General features: G+C 40.2%; 1 protein-coding gene across 5 annotated transcripts in view; it reads right to left on the minus strand.

Annotated features, from left to right (window-relative positions):
* The window catches only part of SPTAN1 (spectrin alpha, non-erythrocytic 1), a 46,082-nt gene that overhangs the window by 9,099 nt on the left and 17,714 nt on the right, over positions 1 to 19,269 (minus strand). For 4 of the 5 annotated variants that reach the window (XM_030231795.2, XM_050981122.1, XM_050981121.1 and 1 more), the window contains exons 16-44: positions 18,976 to 19,157; positions 18,458 to 18,701; positions 18,016 to 18,138; positions 17,101 to 17,318; positions 16,272 to 16,364; positions 15,795 to 15,929; positions 15,230 to 15,378; positions 13,825 to 13,884; positions 11,469 to 11,667; positions 10,819 to 10,923; positions 10,273 to 10,296; positions 9,889 to 9,924; positions 8,845 to 8,892; positions 8,427 to 8,518; positions 8,127 to 8,271; positions 7,822 to 8,003; positions 7,555 to 7,654; positions 7,228 to 7,425; positions 6,959 to 7,105; positions 6,318 to 6,421; positions 6,028 to 6,190; positions 3,682 to 3,813; positions 3,206 to 3,343; positions 2,756 to 2,860; positions 2,333 to 2,541; positions 1,583 to 1,703; positions 1,321 to 1,442; positions 715 to 847; positions 233 to 331 (exon numbers count right to left, since the gene is read on the minus strand). In XM_030231795.2, the coding sequence (XP_030087655.2) occupies positions 233 to 331; positions 715 to 847; positions 1,321 to 1,442; positions 1,583 to 1,703; positions 2,333 to 2,541; positions 2,756 to 2,860; positions 3,206 to 3,343; positions 3,682 to 3,813; positions 6,028 to 6,190; positions 6,318 to 6,421; positions 6,959 to 7,105; positions 7,228 to 7,425; positions 7,555 to 7,654; positions 7,822 to 8,003; positions 8,127 to 8,271; positions 8,427 to 8,518; positions 8,845 to 8,892; positions 9,889 to 9,924; positions 10,273 to 10,296; positions 10,819 to 10,923; positions 11,469 to 11,667; positions 13,825 to 13,884; positions 15,230 to 15,378; positions 15,795 to 15,929; positions 16,272 to 16,364; positions 17,101 to 17,318; positions 18,016 to 18,138; positions 18,458 to 18,701; positions 18,976 to 19,157 (3,806 nt within the window). The remainder of the gene's footprint in view (positions 1 to 232; positions 332 to 714; positions 848 to 1,320; positions 1,443 to 1,582; positions 1,704 to 2,332; positions 2,542 to 2,755; positions 2,861 to 3,205; positions 3,344 to 3,681; positions 3,814 to 6,027; positions 6,191 to 6,317; positions 6,422 to 6,958; positions 7,106 to 7,227; positions 7,426 to 7,554; positions 7,655 to 7,821; positions 8,004 to 8,126; positions 8,272 to 8,426; positions 8,519 to 8,844; positions 8,893 to 9,888; positions 9,925 to 10,272; positions 10,297 to 10,818; positions 10,924 to 11,468; positions 11,668 to 13,824; positions 13,885 to 15,229; positions 15,379 to 15,794; positions 15,930 to 16,271; positions 16,365 to 17,100; positions 17,319 to 18,015; positions 18,139 to 18,457; positions 18,702 to 18,975; positions 19,158 to 19,269) is intronic. The other variant, XM_050981123.1, reaches the window with a different exon arrangement.

The raw sequence follows: 19,269 nt of genomic DNA on the forward strand, positions 1-19,269 counted from the left end.
TGATGTTAAAGTCATCTGAGGCATTCAGGACGTTGGTGACAGAGCAAGGACTTCAGCTGGAAGATACTGTCTCAGAAACAGCTTTGAAAGCAAAACACCAACACAGCTTGTTCAGCCACAAAAAATTAGTAAGAGCTCTTTTCAAAGACATGACAGAGAAGAGAAAGTCTACTGTAACATGAAGATGTCCTGGGGAGCCTTTGAAGGTTTCTCTTTACTAGTTCATGCTCACCTTTTTAATAAGATCCTCTCCATTAGCACAGACATCATTCACTCTGTCCTTGTGGACAGTAAAATCAGTCTCAAATGCCTCATGCTTCTTCAGCAAGCCCTGCAAATACAAGACACAGGCACTTCTAAAAATAATTTCTCACCATTTATTAAAAAGTAAATAATTTTATAAATCAGCATAAACTTATTCTGTCAAAAATTAATCTTAGCTGGTTAGCACAACTTACTGGTTTTCTGTGGACAAAAACAAACTGAGACTGACTTCCAATCAGAGGTTAAGAGATGCAAAGCTACATCAAACTAAAAGTAATTTCTACAGGAAATAACATTAGGATGCTTTTATAAAGTGAATTTACATTTTTTACAATGTAGGACTTCAAAAGGAACAAACAACCTCTAAATTGTAAAGACAGTTAAAAAAAGGTTTGTTATGCTCTAACCAACAGTAATGCAACAATAAAGTGCTGACAACTTCCTGCACACCTGGATAGCAGCAAGTGTGTCCCCATAATCCTCGCTGGCTACCAGTGTCATTTTCTCATTGATCCAGGCTTCTTCTTCCTCAACATTTGCTACAAACTGCTGATACTCCAAGGACTCCTCCAGACGCTGGCCCCTGTGTGGGGAAGGTAAAACTAGTCAGGGTTGCTTTATGGCATCGAGATGTAAGATACAAAAACAATGTGCAGAGCCTGAACCTCATTCACACTTCACTCCTCTAGTAGCAGCCATGGCTGGAGCTCTAGGAATTCCTTGGACTACAACGCCTGCAGCTGCCAAAGGACTAGAGCAAACTCTCTCCCAACAGTTTCTAATCAGGAAAAATCTCCTGGCAGTGGATTAAAGCCAGCTGATTGCAATCCTGTGGTTTCCATGTGGTGCAAGAAATAGCTAAACACAATATACACCACAAAAAGAGGCTCATGTTTCTACTGAGGAACATTATCAGTAGTCTTGTAGAGTCTGTGATCAGTGAATAGATGCTGTTACATCATATTCCTAATAACCTATACCCTGAAATTCTGTAAATCTGATTATTATGAGTCCATGTATCTTTGAATTAATACTGAATTTTATAGAAATTCATACCTTGCAGCTGCCAGCTGTTTTAACTCTTTCCAGTGATCCACAAACTGAGCCAGTCTCTGCTGTATCTCCTCCTTTCCAATTGTGTTGTCATCTGAAAGCTTCTTACCCGTGTCCAGGACACCCTAAAGAGAAACAGTTATTGGAACATCACCTGCCTTTCTCATGTGCATTGTTTGGGGTCCAGCAAAACTACTGCTGCCTTTCATCTCTTCCACAGTCAAGAAAGGTTATAGAGAAATCTGTCACAGGGAGAGGCTTTTACCTGGATAGCAGGTTCGTGGGCAGCTAATTCTGCTTCCAAGCGCTTGTGTTTCTTCCTCAGGTTCTGCACACCAGTCAGGTCTCTGCCATAGTCCTCTGAGCTAACCAACAGTTTCTTCTCTCTAGATTCAACAGAGGAAAGATAAAATATGAAAATTACTTCTAAGTTCCAACCTGACAAAGAAAACAAAAAACTCCTCAGATACACAACTGCTCTGCCTTGCACAAAGATCTTGGATGCAAATTCCTGTGTGAGGAAAAGGTGAGAAGAGGGCCCATCATTTATCTTTGAAGGAGAGAATTCCCTGTGCTGTTTTCTTTTTGAAAATATAGATAGGTCTTTGTAAAGTTGTCCGACTTCTGTTTATTTTAAAAGCATGATAAAAGAAGCTCTAATCTGAATGATTTTTATCAGCCTCATGCCTTTCCCTCCTCCTGAGGTACTAACACCAGTGTGGAAAGACCATTTGATTAATGACAACAACGGGCTACAATCAAGAAAGTATTTCACATTGAAAAAGGTTTGAATTTTTGGCAGGAGCATTCTCAAAAAGACTAGAATGAAATGTCTGAGTCTTAACAGTGTTTTTCTGCTTACTGGGATTTGACTGAAAAAACCTGCAAATAAGAAACCACACCTAAAGCAGTTTTGCTGGACTCCTATAGATGCACAGTTGTTGGAAGGGAGCTCTAAAGCCACACTAAAGGATGTGAGTGACATTGGCAAGCCCAGAACTTCCCAAACACCCACTTGATCCAGGACTCCTCATCGTCCATGTCACGGAAGAACTGGTGCAGGCGGTGGCTCTCGTTGAGCTTGGCGCGGCGGGCGCTGGCCATGCCCTTGATGCGCTGGAAGCGCCCGTTGATGGTCTCGCGTTTGTCCTTCACCTGGGACGTGTCAAAGGCACTGCTGGTCATCAGACTGTCAGCCTGGCTGTTCAGGTCCTTCAGGCGGTCCTGGACACGGAGGGGAGAGAGAGCAGGGATTGCTCAGAGCTCGCTTCTGTGCTCATTATGTCAGGATGAAAATCAGAATCTGACTCGCAGTCACAGGTTTTGTTAAAAACCACATTTCAACAAGTCTGTGACTGCAGCAGGTATCAGGAGCCATACCTACAGAATTTGATTATGACTATGATTTATCTTCTAAAACTAAAAGGGAAACCAATACCTCATGAGCAGATATATCAGCTTCCAGTAACTGGTGTTTTTTCAGAAGGTTGTTAACAGATGCCAAGTCCTTCCCATAGTCTTCAGATGCCAACAATGCCTCCACCTGGGGATGGAGAAGGAAACATGGAATGAAGAAGAAATTCTGTTTCACAAACTCCTTGAAACTATAATGCTTTAAAACCATTCAAATTACTTCTCAATTTTCTACTAAACCTTTACCTTGTCACCTGTTTAATACCTAAAAGATTCCATGAAAATTTGCTTCTTCTCATCTTATTGTTCATAACTAGTAACACATACACAAGAATTTTACTAGTAATATGTTTTTTTAAAAAATAAACCTAGACTTACTCAAAGGTAAACAGTGCTCCACAAAATCTAACATCAGCAAAGGTAGTAAAAACTGAAAGAAAGATGTTTTGCAAGTAATTAACTCCCATCTTATTACCTCTGAAAGCCAAAAGTCGAAGTCCTTGATGCCAGTATTGAAATTCTGTTGCTTATTAGCTTCTTTCAGTTTCTGACTCTTCTCTGCTGATTTCTGTACCAGGAATTGCCACTGGTCAGCCAGGGCAGCCAGGCGTGCCTGTCAGAAAGTGGGAAAGATAAGTAAGTGTCACAAATGAAACATGAAAAAAGTTCTGATCCATGCAAAACCAGAACATGGTGGAAGTCTGGTTGTTGATTCCAGGTATGCAAGTTAGAGTCACTATTTTGACCTGCCCAGCTATAATTTACACCTCAATCAGAGGATCAGAAAACTTATCCTCTTTGAGACCGAAGCAGAATGAGTCACCTGATCTGCACTGTGTAGCTGAAATACAAAAGTTTCTATAAAGCGAGATTGGTTCTAGAGGGACACTGTCCTGCCTGTTACCAAATCACTGTTCTAAGCAAAGCCAAGCAAGACTGGAAGGTGCCCACCTTGACGGCGTCCTCGCTGCCGGCGCACGCGCCCCTCTCGATGAGGGAGTTGCCCATGTCGATGACACCGCGGATGCGGTCGGCGTTGGCGTGGAGCTCAGCTTCAAAAGCCTGGTGCTTCTGGTGCTTGCTCTGCAAGGACAAACCCAAGACCATCAGGCTCTGCACAAAGGGCTCCTCCATTGTTCTCATGGGCTGGGTTGTCATCAGCTTCGTGCACAGGCTGAGCTGAAGTTCTCTGTGGGTAGGGTATTTACTGCTCGCTCCAGTGGTTACTCTCATTACCTGAGAAACCACCAAGATTTGACCTGGCTAAAGTGTGGGTGAGCTGATACACAGAAATCTGGCAGCACGTTCTGCATTTCACAAGTGCCAATGCAAAACTCCCTGCACTGAGCTGAGCTGTTACTGCAGTAAAGATTCCTAATTTTCAATGCAGCCCTATGAAAACAGCAGTTACATATACCCTGAGTAGAGTAGGTCATCCTTTCTACTCCAACAGTACCTGCACAAATTCCTACTTCCCTTCCTAATCTACAGGTAATTAACAGAAATCACTGCTCCAGCTTATCTGCTTTCTGCACAGCTGTGATATTAGACATACACAGCCCCATTACATATATATATATATATATATATATATATATATATCTAAATACTGAATTAACAGTCAAAAACTTCTACAAAAACATAACTGAATTATTTGGTAAGAACTTTCCACTGCCAGGTTGAGAGCACCATGAGAACAACAGGAGCCTTGGTGTGGGAAGGAGAGTGCAGTTCTCATGTATCCATGATCCATCCACCCACCAGGAATATGACAACAGCACAAAAGTGACAAGACAGAATTTGCAAGTATAAATTGGAAATGCTAGTGACATTGGACATGGGTAGAGAGCGTCCTAGAGAATGGGATGAAAGGAAATGTTAGATAAAAAATAAAAAGAAAAATACTATAGAGCTGGTATGAGAAATTCTGCATGAACTGCTTTATTTTGGGAACTGTAAACTCCAAATCCTGAGATTTGGGAAAGCATATCCTTCAAAGCTAGATCTACCGACTTGGAAAATTCAATTTAAAAGCTGCCAATTGCATATCTCCATATAATTACCATGACAACAAATTGCAGACAAGCCTTTCTAGTTTAATATAACATTTTTTTGCCCAACTAAAAAAAAATAGTAATTTAATGTACCACATTCTGAAGTGACAAATTATTCCTTCATTTCTTACTCGTTAGCTTCCCCTTTCTTTGTTCTATCTTCTCCCTCCATATCCTCATTTTACTCCCCTTCTTGGATTCTTACAAGTGCTGTCAGCTTTCCATCTGGTACATCTCTTTTTCTGGAGTGTTCTTTCTGCTTTATTCCCTTCTATGCTATTGCAAGAACTAAGCCAATCAAGATCTAACATTTACTGAATCCTCCATCTTCAGCATTTGATTCTACAAACACAAGCTCACGAATTTGACATTCTGCCCTGTTTTAAATCATCACAAGTGATGACCAAACAGCCAAATTTCTGAAAAAGGGGGACAGAACCCCATTCTCTTATGGGCTAACTCCTAAAAAAGCCTAAACCACATCATTAAGGCAGCATAAATTAAACAGGTCATGCAGAACACCTGCAAAACAAATACATAGATAAATGATGCTGAATAGGAATGAAAAAAAAAAGCCACACCCATAGGACGAGGATCAACAGCTGTACCTGGATGGAGGTCAAGAACTAACAGAAAAAACAAGAGATTACATGAACTAATGGATGGAGCAGCAACCAGAGCTTGGGCTTACACAGAAGCTTATACAGAGAAAATAAATTCACATACCAGGCTAGTCCAAACTACTTACCAGCAGTTTGGAAAGCTATAAAACAGATTGAGAGAAGTAGTTCAGTGCATTCATACTACTTCATAAACCAGAATTAAAACATAAGAGGTAACTTTATTCCTTAATACTGAAAAATAAAAGAGATTTCTCATTTTATAATGTAAAAGAGTTGAGACCCAAGAATTCCATTTCCTTATTGTCTAGATGCTAGGAGAGAGAACAGCCACTTGGGTTTCTTTAGGAAACTTTCTGCTGCAGATACCACATATCTTATTAATTATATGCATGAATAATTAATTATAGGCATGAATAATTACTAACCAAGTCCTATTTTGGGTCTCCTTTCATGCATAATGTAACTTCCATTTTCTCCTTGTTGAAAGGAGAACATGTCCAACATGATGCACTATTCTGTAATCTCTGAACAAGAATTCCTGAGCATGGATTTTCAAACCAGAGCAGGCCTTGCAAAGTTAACAATGATATTCTGATTTTTAAGCCAAGAACCACATTCACCTGGATATTTGTGGGATCCTTATAGGACTCATCACTTGCAGTCTGAAGCTTTTCACTGATCCAGGCTTCTATTTCATCCACATCACGGCTGAACTGCTGCAGGGTCTGAGACTCTCCCAGTTTTGATCTCTTCTCAATCATTTGGGCTTTCAGACGAAGCCACCTGTAGTAATTTGACACATACAATGAACAAAACACTAGAGCCACATGAGGCATCACCTTCAACAGCTACAGAACATCCCTGAAGAGGATTTCCAGGCATCGGCCTTCTCCTCCCAGGCAGCACTGACCTGTCCAGGACCTCGTTACGTCTGTTGGCGATGACGCCCTTGGCGTAATGATCTGCAGCAATCAGCTGGTCAGCAAAGGACTGCAGGACTGCAATTTTCTCTTCCTATTCAAACCAGAAACCATGAATTAGAACTGTGGTTCCCTAAAGTCAAATGATGAGCAGTGTCTTGAACAGAACAAGCCTTTTTATCTTCGTTAAATTTACATTACCGGGACCCTATGAAGGAAGTCTCTCTTCTGCAAGACAGCAGAGTTCAACTTAGAACACTTTTCACTGGTGGCTTTTAGGAAAAAAGGCTCTTTTGGGCTAAAAACTTCAGCAGTATGATCTCTCAATAAATCTAGGCAGTTTTCTGACACAAAAAACTGGAAGTATACCCTTTTCTGCCACAAATAAAGGGAAACCGTAATTTCAAATCAGTAGATTTACAGAAATACTTGCTACTATTTCTACACTGTTTGTAGGCAATGAAATATATCCTGATCTGCACAAGTTGCTTCTAAACTTCTGCAGCAAATACCACATGGCTGAATATTTGGAACTGATCTTTAGAAACCATACATAGCAGAACTTCTTTACTAAATGACTCACATGAAAAAAAGAAGACTATTTTCCCCTTCATTCAGCTACACTTCTCACCTGGACATTGATTGCTTTATCAAAATCTTCATGTTTCTTGATGAGTGCCTCCACACTGTCCAAGGAGTCTCCTTTATCCTCTGTATTTAAGAAAGCCTCCCGGGCAGCCATCCAGTTTTCAGCTTGCTCACAGTCCCGATGAAACAGCTGGGGAGAAAAAAATCCAAAGCATGAGCAAGACAGATCAAGAGCACTGTTATCACCATGAAATTGTAAAATTTTAAATGAAAAGAGGAATTCTTTTTCTTATCCAAACTGCAGCAGAGTACCTGTAGTTCCAGGCACTGGTCCAGCATCATTCTGCGCTGGACCCAGGCCTTCTCCAGGTCTGTCCGTTCTTGGTCCAGAATATCCAGTTTCTCCTTGATCTCTGGGCTGGCATAATGTCCATGGGCAAGAAGTTGTTGTCCAAACTGTTCAAAAGCCTGGAAAGTGCCAGCTCTTGCATCTATTTCCGTGCGGTGCTCCTGCAAGGGGCAGAGATGTGCTGCTCAATGACCAGAGCTGAAACTGATCTATTTTGGAATTATAATTGAAAAGTGTCAGAAAAAAAAAAACATTTGTCGATGGTTATGATACACTTATCTTTCACATACCTGGTGTCTTTCCAATAGAGCTTCAGCTCCAGTCACATCCTTTGCGAGTTCATCTGAGGAGACCAGGCCCCGGATCCCATTGATCCAAGACATGAGGTCCCTGTGAACACACAGTAATAGGGAATTTTTGCCTCCCTCCACTGAAATAAATCCCAACAGAGAGAACAGTCCTTTTCTGAACCCTTTAAAGAAATATTCCTGTGGAACAATAAGCCATGTATACTTCACTAATAATAAACAAATTGAGAGGGGGAATCACATCACTACCTGAAGTCACTGAGGAAACGCTGCAGGTCATGAGAATCTCCCAGCTTCTCCTTGCGCTGGTCAGCACGTTTTCCCAGACTATTCCAAGCCTGATTGAGCTCAGTGCATTTTTCTTGGAGATCTTCAGCAGATTCTGGATGTGACTGGATTAGGCGCTGGGCAGTTTCACCAAGAGAATTCACCTAGGGTTAGAGAAAGGGAGATGAACAAAGAGTGTTCAGAGTGAAGACAGAGAGAACTGCTGTAAGTTGAATCATTTCTGGTATATAAGGAAAGCTTTTGGGTTTTCTTCCTCAGAATCTCACCTTGTCTCCCAGAGCTGCCAAGTCTCTCTCAAAGCCTTCATGTTTGCGCTGCAGAGCCTGAACACTGGCCAGGTCATGCCCATAGTTGTCTGTATTTAATGCTTGATTCTTCTCCTCTATCCATTCTTTGGTTTCATCAGCATCTCTGATTTGAAGGAAAGAAAGGCAAAAATAGAATTTAAAGACCACCCTCGACTGAACAAGCTGGGAGTTGAATATGATTTGTTTAGAACAGGTGTTGCTATATTTTAGAATTCTTGATAGACAAAGCATTTGAGAAAGACCAAACAAACCCCTCACCTGTGGAACCTCTGGACCTCGTGGGCACTGCCCAACAACTGGCTCCTCTCCTCTGCCAGCTGCTGCAGGGATCTCCAGCGCTCATTCAGCTCCTGGATGAGGGAAGTATAAAGTCAAGACTGGACTTTCACTACAGGTAAAGGTTACTAAATTCTGCTTCATTTCCAGAAGAATGCACATATTCAGATAGCTTAGTTAAAATAATTTGAGGGGCTTCTTCTGAGCTGTAAAACCAAATTATTTTATGTATATAAGATAGTGATGTAACTTGAGAAGCAAATGCTGTATATACTAATGCTTCTTTCAAAAAATGATTCAAAAGAGTTTATAAAGCTTAATTAAAGACATAGACTATGGAAAAGGAGGGTAAAAAATGTTCACAAGTTCTAAATCAAGTAAGATAAAGTTGTGGAATTACCTTGATTGAGTTGAAGGTTGCCACGGTGTGTACCATCAAACGTGCAGACTGTGTGAAAAGGCAGAAATAAAAAATAAAGCATTGAAGTCAACTCTAATCAAAAGCACAACCAGACTGAAAGAAAAGTCCTTAAAAAACCAAACAGAAACCACTAAGAAAAACAATGTAAGTAAATTAGAAAAGCAATTAAGAAAAATTGGTTGTAATTCCTAGGGTCTTATAGAGCAGAGTAAAAATAGTCAGAATCCACAAGTAAGCACTGTCATGTTAGTGTAAACTTAAGCAAACAAATCTTAATAAGGACAAAGAGGAGGGAATTTAAAGGCAATATTCAATACATTAATTAAAACCCCCCACAATCTCAGTTTGCTAAGTTACTATAAGACTCTTAGAATTCAATGTACATGTTTGTAATTTGCAAAAAAATATTTTAAAAGTCACTAATTCCTGGCAACTTTGCTGCATTTTCTGTCAAAATATTTCATTCTAACCTGGTTTCCCCACATTCACACAGCTTAAAAGATGTACAAGCAGCTTTAAGTCTAACAGGGTGGATGCAAGACATAAAACATGGGAATGAAATGCTAGGGAAAACACAGTGTTGGATAATTTAAAAAATGTTTAAGATATTTTTGTGCTTTAGCAGGTGACAGCTCTTCCATTGTAAGCCTCTAATGAATGGAGAAAGGCTTCTAACTATTGTAGTAAATAAGCTGGAGATGACTAATGGGATACAGCATATTCCTTACTAAAGGAGTATTGACATAAATGGTTTTGACTTTGAGGAATAAAAACATTTTTGTTGTAGCAAGCAGAAAGCAAAGAACTCATGCAGAGTGAACAAGGGATTATTCAACATCTACTGCCCAGAAACTGGAAACCCTCATACTACAAGCTCAAAACTAAACAGTTTTGTAGCAGAGAGGTAAAAACAGGCTGTTGAGAATTTCTATGGCACAGGAGAAGCAAATGGTCTAAAAAAGATCATATGCTGTAATTTTTGTTTGATTTTCTTTTTGTGTGCTACTAAGCAATGACACCTACCTTCCAAGGAGAGGCTGTCTTAGAATCAGTTTCATCCTGTTTGAAAATGTGAAGAAACAGCTTTAGATATGAAGCAGAACCTAAAACTACCAGAATACAGTTAAAAAAATCTTGAAAATATCTCTGCGTTCAATCCTTAAAGGAGTTAAGTACTTTTGTTCATGCAAGCACTTGTATCAGTTTGGGTTATACTGCTTGCTTAGATCTGTGGAGCAAACACTCAGGAAATAAAGGGATCATAGGTAAGATAATCTCGGAATGTCCATTCAAAGTCATTAGTGAAATCTATCATGGAAATGAGCTACAATTATGGCTGAACTTCTCCTTGTACATCCCAAACCTGTTACAACTGCCACTCTGTCCACCTCAGAAATCAACACTTACCCTGGGCATCATCCCATAGACTTCCTGCAAAGGAGACAGGACAAACAATTTGTTAATTCTAACAGAAAGAATGATTTTCCAACATGCTTCAAACTTAGCTGGCACAGGATAAAATTACTTAGCACAAGTATGTAAAAAGCTGGCAAAAAAAACCCCAAACCGAAACAGAAAACCCACAAACTTCCCTCCACTCTGAATTGCACTCTACTTTATTTTTCTTTTTCCCTAGCATTCCTCACCCATTTTCCTGCAAGTAAAAATATGCTAAATTTCAAATTTATATGAAGCAAAGTTAATGCATGGATTCTCCATGACTTTTATTATTGTAAAGACTTTCCATTCCTAAAAAAAAGAAATGAAAAAAAGCTTTAGATGCTTCTGCGATTTGCTCTAGCATTATTACAGAATATAATTCTAAAGGTCTTCTTGGGATGGCCACACTAGAAAACAGCCTGAACCTTGCAATGCCAGGCAAAGACAACAGACAAAAGACAGGAGTAAAATATTTTGCTTCTTAGATTAGAATAAAGCAGAGAAAAAGAGCACCTGTTGCTGTACTGCTTGTACTTCATCTGCCATCAGCCCTTCTGACTCCAGGTCCTTGGCAACCTTATTTATATCCTTCAGGCGTGATTCATTGGCTTTGAGATCCTACACAGAGCAGGGAAATATCCCAGCATTAAAATGCACCCAAGCAGAACACGTGGAAGAGGGGGGCTCCCCAGGAGAGCAGGAATTGAGCACAGTGACCCCGAGTTCCCAGACAGCCTGTGCCAGGGAATCCCAGCAGCCAGATTTTTTTTTCCCCATATCTCAGGGAAATAAAACTACATATGAAAACCAAATGCATCTTCCCTTTCAATAGGAATAACTTAGCTGAATATTATGCTTTGCACAAACTGAAATTCCTCCAAAGCTTGGCAGACTCTCCTGCGAAGTGTTGAAAGGGAGTTTCAGCTCTCTAGGAGCTGGGAAGCATGGAGCAACCTGGGGAATGTAATCAAACTGAAGACACTTTAATATGGGATTCTCTATCCTCACAAAATTAAATTTAAAAATTCATATATGCCTTCTATGGACCTTTTATGTCCAATCAAGGTCATGTTTCCTACTCAGCTATGAAGAACTGTCATGGATACATGATCAGAAGGGAAAGGCCAAAATTAACACACACATTATGCAGCATCACAACATACCTTCTGAAAATCATCAAATTTCTTCTGCAGAACCTCCACCTGCTCCAGATCAGCACCCACTTCCTCACTGGTGAGTGCTGCTTCCTTCTCATTGATCCACTGCTGGAGCTCATTGGCTTCACGGAAAAGCATGAACTTCTTGCAGCTTTTTTCCAACATGCCTTTACGTTTTTCTCCCAGTTCCAGGAGAGAGTGATACCTGGGACAAGCAGGAAAGGAAAGCAAGGAACAATCAGATGGAACTGAGTCCAATCACAGAAATTTCCTAAGTTCTGGGGTCCCCAGAAATGGGGAATCCCTGAACTTATGCCCTGTTCCTCTACAGGATGAGCTACTCAGGTGCAGTTGGGAATGAAGACTGTCCATGTCTCTCCTCCACATGGATTGCACACCAAAATGGGAATTTCCACATGCAGCACCTCACTGGGCAAATGCAAACCCAAATCACAGCCTAGACTGGGGTAGGCTCTTAAAGCACAGTACCACTGAGGGGCAGGAATGACTCCATAGGCTCTTGCTTGCCAAGAGATATTTGCCTAGAGTACATCAAGTTTGCCATCAGGTTATGAAAATCCACCAGCCTCCCAGCTTTAGGACAAACATCTTCACTAGCCATTTTCCAGTGCAAAATCTGCTGAATGTTTAAGCAAGGTGTGAATCTTTGATAACACACCTATATCAACTGGGAAATCAATAAAATTAATTTCATGTACATTTTTTGTATCTGTGGCATTATCAACATGAGTGATATTACTCCTCCTTTACATTAGAACAAACACAAAGTGAAACCTCAGAAATCTTTAAATTGGTCTGCACAGGCAAATAAACCTATTAAGACCAGCCAGTTATTTAAAACCACCTTGTAATAAATTAGACACAGATGATCCTCCAAGAACTTTTCCAAGCTTTTGCTGAAAAAAGCCAAGAGCAGTTTTGCAGTCACTGATACTGAATTACAAATCTCACTAGCAATGCATAATGTCTGTTTTTTAAAAACCTGCATTTAGAAAAACCACACTTAATACTCATTCTTACTTTATTTTAACTCTTCCAGAAGATGAGACATTTTAGCTGCATCTGGAAGGGTTTTTTATGTCCTGAATCAGTTTGGACATTGGTCTACCATAGTGATCAACAGCAGCAATAGATTCTCACTATTAAGCACATTCCTTCTGATGTTATTAAATCAAATAATACCAGACACTGCTGAGGTACCTGCAGGGGCCTCAAATGGGGATGTTTTCATTTCCCAAACCAAAGCACGAGGCCACAAACTGAGCAGTTACAACCTCCCAGCTTGAGGAGTTCAATCCTGCAGCATTTTCCTAACCAAAAGCTGAGAGATGACAAAGTCCCCTGAGAACATCCTCAGTATCATGGGCTGTAATAGCTATATACCAAACTGATAAATTAGCTCTCCTTCCATGGAAGCAGGGACTTCGTGGCTTCCTGTTTACTGTAGTTTAAGAGTGAGCAGAAAGGAACTAAGAATCTTTCGTATTAGGTTTAAAAAGAAACTTTCTACCTTGACTTGGAAACACTTGTTTTGAAGCCTGCTCCAACTGCAGCTGTTTGCCTCAGCAAACAACATTAAGTATTAAGTACTTGTAAAGCTCACAGAGGATCTGGGGCAAAACTCTTTCAGAAGCAAACCTAACCTCAGAGCTGCTTTGCAACACTTGAGAGATTTACATAAAAGTGTTGTTTTAATTTTCAAGAAATACATTTGTTATGAAAAGCCAGACACAGCCAATGAACACTGTGGCTTTGGATTTCCCAGCAACTTCCAACAGTATAATGCAAACTTGATATCTTTCCCAGGAGACATGAATACAGATTTCAAAGTTTAGTTAATGTTTAAATGAAGGAATAATTATTCTATATAAATAATGTTTTTTGAGCACCCAGCATGAATGTTACTTTATATGATAAACCACGACAGCCCCAACCTTCCCAAACTCTTAAAACATTCAGATGTGATGCAATACTTGGTAGATGTATTTTATATATATTTATATAAGCAAGCTAATATATCCATCTGCACCTCAGAAAATGCAGGAGATGCTTTTTAAGAAAAAGAGACCAGATAGCCCTAAAGCCTCTTTGGTAAGCAAAACCAGTGTGATGAAATAAACATGAACCAATTCAGCAGCACAGAGGTGCCCGGCAAGATAAGCAGCTGGTTGTGAGGAACAGAGGAAACACAGACCACCACATCCATCTAGTCTAATCCTCCTTGCAGAAATGGCCTCCTTCACGTCTCTTTGGAGCAGTGTTCCCAAAGAAAGAAACAAGGGAGGATGAGCAGTGACAGTGTGGAGACAGCATGGTTTAGGAAAGGGCTAATCCTACTCACAGTTCTTCGACCTGTTTCATACGCAGAGATACACTGCCGACCTCCTTAGTAATGAGAGTCCTGCACAGACAGGGAGCACAGCAAATGCATGCGAAAAATTAGTCAGATTAACAAAAATAATGAAAGCAGCAGCTCATCCATGGCTGGTCTGTGGTAGGAGATGGGTAAGAGCTCACATTTAAATGGAGAGAATTAGGTGTTGTTCAGAAGCGAAGCAAATCAGATCAGGAGTACAATTCATGTAAGGAAACCTCAGCAGTACAGTTGAGCTCTCTCTATAAGGTCTCCTAATTCCCTCATTATTGTGCCATGGATTGGAAACTAAAAGGTGGCCCCCTCTCCTTGGCTATAAAACAAGGCACCCTAATTCTAAAAGTTCTAATTACTAAAAGCCATATGCAAACCCATGGAGGGAAGGATATTATTAAAATCCTGACCAATGTGCCACAATTCTCCAGCATTTTTTATTCATGCTGGTAAGAAGGTTTTTTTGTTATGGGTTGGTGTTTTTTTTCGTGTGATTTTATTTTAATTTTTTAATTCTAGAGCTAAGGTTACTAATTATTGCATGGCACTGTAATAAATGATGACTCAACACGACTGAGGGAGGAAATTATCACACAGAACGACAGCATAGCTGTGCAAGCAGATGGGAGTACACAGAAAACTTTCAGCTTCAGCTTTCAAGTGGCTTGATAAGATGGGCTAGCACTCACAGCTATCACCCACAGCCCTTGCTTGCATTAATCTCCAGCCACCATGTGCTTTAAGAAGGTCATTACCAAGCAGCCCTGCAGTTTTCTGTTTGAAATGATATGCTGCTCTTTTTAAAAATATGATAAAATTTGGAAAAAAAAAAGAAGGGGGGGATGACACATTTTAGCTCCTATAATGGCAACAAATATTGGCACCATATTTCAGAAAAAAAAGTGATGAGCTAGCAGCAAAACAGCCCCAGCTCATAAGGAGGGCACCCTCAGAGGCAGCCCTGTATAGGGAGAGCACTGTACTTAATGGAATCAAATTTCAGAAAGCTTTTCAAAACAGATCACACGTTAAGAAGTGACAACTACATATACAAGAGTTGCTTAGGACATATATAATTCACAAACAAGTTAAGTAGTTAGGTACAACAACAAAAGGGACACATAAAATACTCAAGTCAGACAGTAAGTTGAGCTCTAGTGTCATGAATTTAACAGTTAAAAATGGGAAAAGCAACAAGAAAATCTAGAGTAGGAATAAAGCAACTGAATCTGGTGCCTCTGGCAAAGGAGCCCCTTGTTTTGCTCCAATTAATTACTGCCTAGTGTAAGAAGCATTAACCTAAGCTGGTGGCAATCTGTGAAGCAAAGGCCAAGCCAGCTAATGCTGGCAGTGTCATCTCTCATCAGTTAGATCTTACTGGTTGTCGATTTGCTCCTGCCGCAGCGCGATGCTGCCCTGCTCCTCCAGGAGGTTCTCTCGCGATGCAGACTGGGCAGGATCCAGCTTCTTCACATAGGCTGCAGGTACAAATCCCTGACGGTCATTGACTTCCACCTTCCACCAGTCCTGGAAGCAAAAAAACCACAAAGCAACCACTGTGAGGACATCATCAAGCATAAAGAATGCTGGGCAACTGAATGCTGCAAATCAGAGACTTCTATTAACACAAGGAAACCAGTGATGCTCTCAACAGTTTGCTCTTGTTCTGGAGATCATTTCAAACAAAAAGTGTTTTGAAGATGGAGATCTTACTCCCACGTGTCCCCTTGTATTTGGCCAAAAGTTCCTCCACATCAGGAATTCAAGTTCTCACAGACATGTGCCCTGTCTTGGAAAAGTTGGCAGCTGTAGAAGAGTGATGGAAATGAAGAGGTTCAGCTGAAGTGCTGAATGGGGACATGGGCTAAATGTGCCAAAACCAAACAAAACACACAGCACTGAGGGAGCCAAGCAGGACAGCAAAGCAGGAGGCCAGAACCCACCTTGTTGGTGCTGTTGAGTAAGGTGAGGATATCTCCCTTCTTCATTGTCACCTCCCGGGGACTCTTCTCCTGGTAATCATAGAGTGCCAGAACAAGCTCTTTTCCAGTTTCATCATCTGTGGGAGCAACTTGTTGCTAAAAAAAAAAAAAAAAAAAAAAAAAAAAAAAGAAGAAATGAGCTGTTCCACGTTTATTTTAATCAATACTGTTGTGCTAGAATAGACTTCAGCCTTAGTTAAACCTACTGTAGACTCAGTTTAGGTGCTGTCTGGGCTCAAACCCTGAAAACCACTGTATTAAATTGTTTTACTTCAAAACAATACAACTGTCTTATGATTATAAAAACAGACTGCTATTTTTTTGAGAAAATCAAGCACACTCTGCAATAACCTCTCAAAACCAACAACTGTTATTGAGCTTTTGTTTTTATCTTTTGCTGACCCATGAATTCTAGGTACATGATTGGCATCTCCTTACCCTGCATGACTGGGCCTGTTCCCTCAATGCCTGGATGCTGCTGCCATAAGCGGAGAGATCAGACATCAAAGCTTCATGTTTCTTCAGAAGAGCCTGAAAGTGGATGATAATAACAACATGCACACCTTGCCATTTTACAAATATGCCGCTGCTTAAAATATATACTTTGACTCCACACAAAGGGAATGTGGCTTTTTCAGAGCTGCCAGCCTTGTGACTCTCATGGGAATAATCACTTCTATTTATTCACAGGCTAGATAGTGGTCCTAATGCTTCTGGTGCTTTGCCTCTACCTTATCTCAGAAACATTCTTTTGTTCTGACCAGAAAGAACTATTTCCAGAGTGATACTTTCCAGGGTAAGTTTAAAGTGTGCCTTTAAAGTGCACTTCATGTTGATAAAATGTCAGTCAGCACTGCCTGGGATGTGGTGTTTGACTGCAGAATGATATCGATAAAACAAATCCAGACAAAAAAATTACTTCCAGACTAATGAACTGCTGAAAGCCAGACTCATACCAAAATGCTCATCCCATGAGGAATGTGCTGATATTATTTTTGTTATACTTAAAAAAACAAAACCCTGTAAAAGAGTGAATACAGAAGTAAAGCTTCCTCACAGTTGGTTTAATATACTGAGCAGCAGAATTTCATGTGCAATAGCAACTCAGACACAGGAAAATGTGTCATCTTTTGACTAAGAGCCAAAATCTTGCTTGATGCAAGAATCCGCCCTCAAGAATCCTGAAATTATCACAGCTCATTTTTTACCACTGGACAAATCCTCACTGTACTTATGCAAAATTGATTTAAACAAGAATCTCAAATACCTCAGCAGAGTCTTCATCTTTCCCATAGTCAGTACTGCCTACAATGGGCTCCTTTTCCCTCATCCAGGATTCAGCCTCATTAGCATCAGCAAAGTACTGCTGAGCCTGCAGGGAATCCTCCAGGTCCTGCCGACGCTGAGATGCTTTGGCTTTCAGAGAGTCCCACTTCTGGTTTAGCTCGTTCAGTTTGATTTTCACATCCTCAGCTGCAAAGTGTCCTATGGAACAGAAGGAGAGGGAACTGAAGGATTTCAGCAGACAAAAGCAATAGGCACTAAAAGATTACTTGTAATTCTTCAAAGTGAAAAAATTAGACCAATTTAAAGCCTATTTAGAATAGAATTATAAAAACATAACTCAGCTGGTCCTTCTGCCTCAGACTGGAAAACACTGAACCTGTCAATCAAGTTGTACTAGCATATCTTAATCAATTGGAATAAAATGAGACACATCATAACATTTCTTAATGATGAAACAGAAAAGGTCATCTCTTTCCAGAGTTCTGGCAGTAGACAAATATTATTTCAGACCTGCGGGATGTTTTTTTAAATTCTCATGTTAAAAACACCCAGTCAGAAATAAAGATGCCTATTTATTTAAAAGCAAGAATTACTGTCTTTGTAGAGAATTTTCTCTCACATCATGATTATGTACCTCAGATAGAGCCCTTTAACAGATATTATTATAGAGACTAAATACAATAGACACAAAATTGCTAAATAAGTGTTCATCAAGAGTAGACAGATTTTTCAAAATGAGGACACATTCCCATCTAGGAACCTATTTTTATTTTCAGGTGAAAGGATGACCAGGAGTTCATCCTGCCTATTATCAGGATAAAATCAGGCAGTAATTCTTAACTGTGCTGGGACAGAGAACAAAAGACTACCAGAGTTAAAAAATATTGAGACATACCTTCTTCCACCATAGCATTTCCCTTCTGTGTGACGGCTTTAATGCGAGGCTCATGGCCTGCAATTTCTGCCTGCAAAGCCTGGTGCTTCTTTAACAGATTCTGGACACCAATTAAGTCCTTGCCTGAAAGATAAAAAATAATTAATCAACTAAATCAGAGTCACTAGATGAAACAAAAATTTCAAAGCAGCTGCAGCCAGCAATGCACAAACTTGCACAGGGAGAACTCTAACAACAGGACAGAGTACTATGGAAACTATGTTACCACTGCAATTATATAGGCAATATAACAGAGACCCCGGGGCAATGGCAAATATGTAACTCTGGGCAATGCTAATTACAACAAACAGCTCTGAAATTTTCAGAGAATGTTCTATAAAGATCCAATTTATAACAGAGCAATTCTGACATCTGTATCCTAGTGATACCAGGATGGACCAACCTCGGTTTGTTGAAGCTGCAATAGGTTCTTTTTCCCTAATCCAGGTCTCCTCATCCTCGATGTCACGGAAAAGCTGCTGCAGGCGAAGAGAATCTGCGAGTTTCTGCTTGCGAGCTACCATGGGGTCCTTCAGAGCTTCATAACGAGCCACTAAAGCTTCTTGTTTCTTCTTGATATTGTCAGCATCAAAGTGCCCAGCCTCCTGGAACTGGCGTGCCTGGATGGTAATACCATCTATCCGATCCTAAATTGATTAGCGACACCATTAGGTCAGAAATTCTGTGAGGTGGCTGCAGTGACTGAGAAGCTCAATTCTATTACAGTTATAAAGATATTATTTTAGAGACATACAAGTTATGTTTTAGTTCAGAATTATTTCTGATAAGCAAACTGTAAAACCCAAAGCTAAAAAAATTATACAAACCAGACCTGCTAAGGTCTCTGATTGAGCATATCTGAAAATACCATCTTTTGAGTGAGCAGATTTGAAAAGGCATGAATAAAAATTATTTCCTTACCTGATGGGCAGCAACATCTGCCTCTAGCAGTGCATGTTTCTTCTGAAGATTCTGAACGTTAGTAAGATCTTTTCCATAATCATCAGAAGCCAAGTGTCCTTCTACTTCATAGAGCCAGAGCTCAATGTCCTCCACATTGCGATTGAACTGCTGCTGCTGATTGGCTTCTCGCAGTTTTATACCTGAGAGAGAGAGGCAAGAGGAGAACAGAACAGCTAAGTCAAGAGGAAACTGAAGCTAACTCATTTCCTGTCCTCTCCCAGATAAACTCTCTAGAATTTGCCCACATACTCC

Source organism: Serinus canaria, chromosome 17, assembly GCF_022539315.1.
Source record: "Serinus canaria isolate serCan28SL12 chromosome 17, serCan2020, whole genome shotgun sequence".
Taxonomy (NCBI): Eukaryota; Metazoa; Chordata; class Aves; order Passeriformes; family Fringillidae; genus Serinus; species Serinus canaria.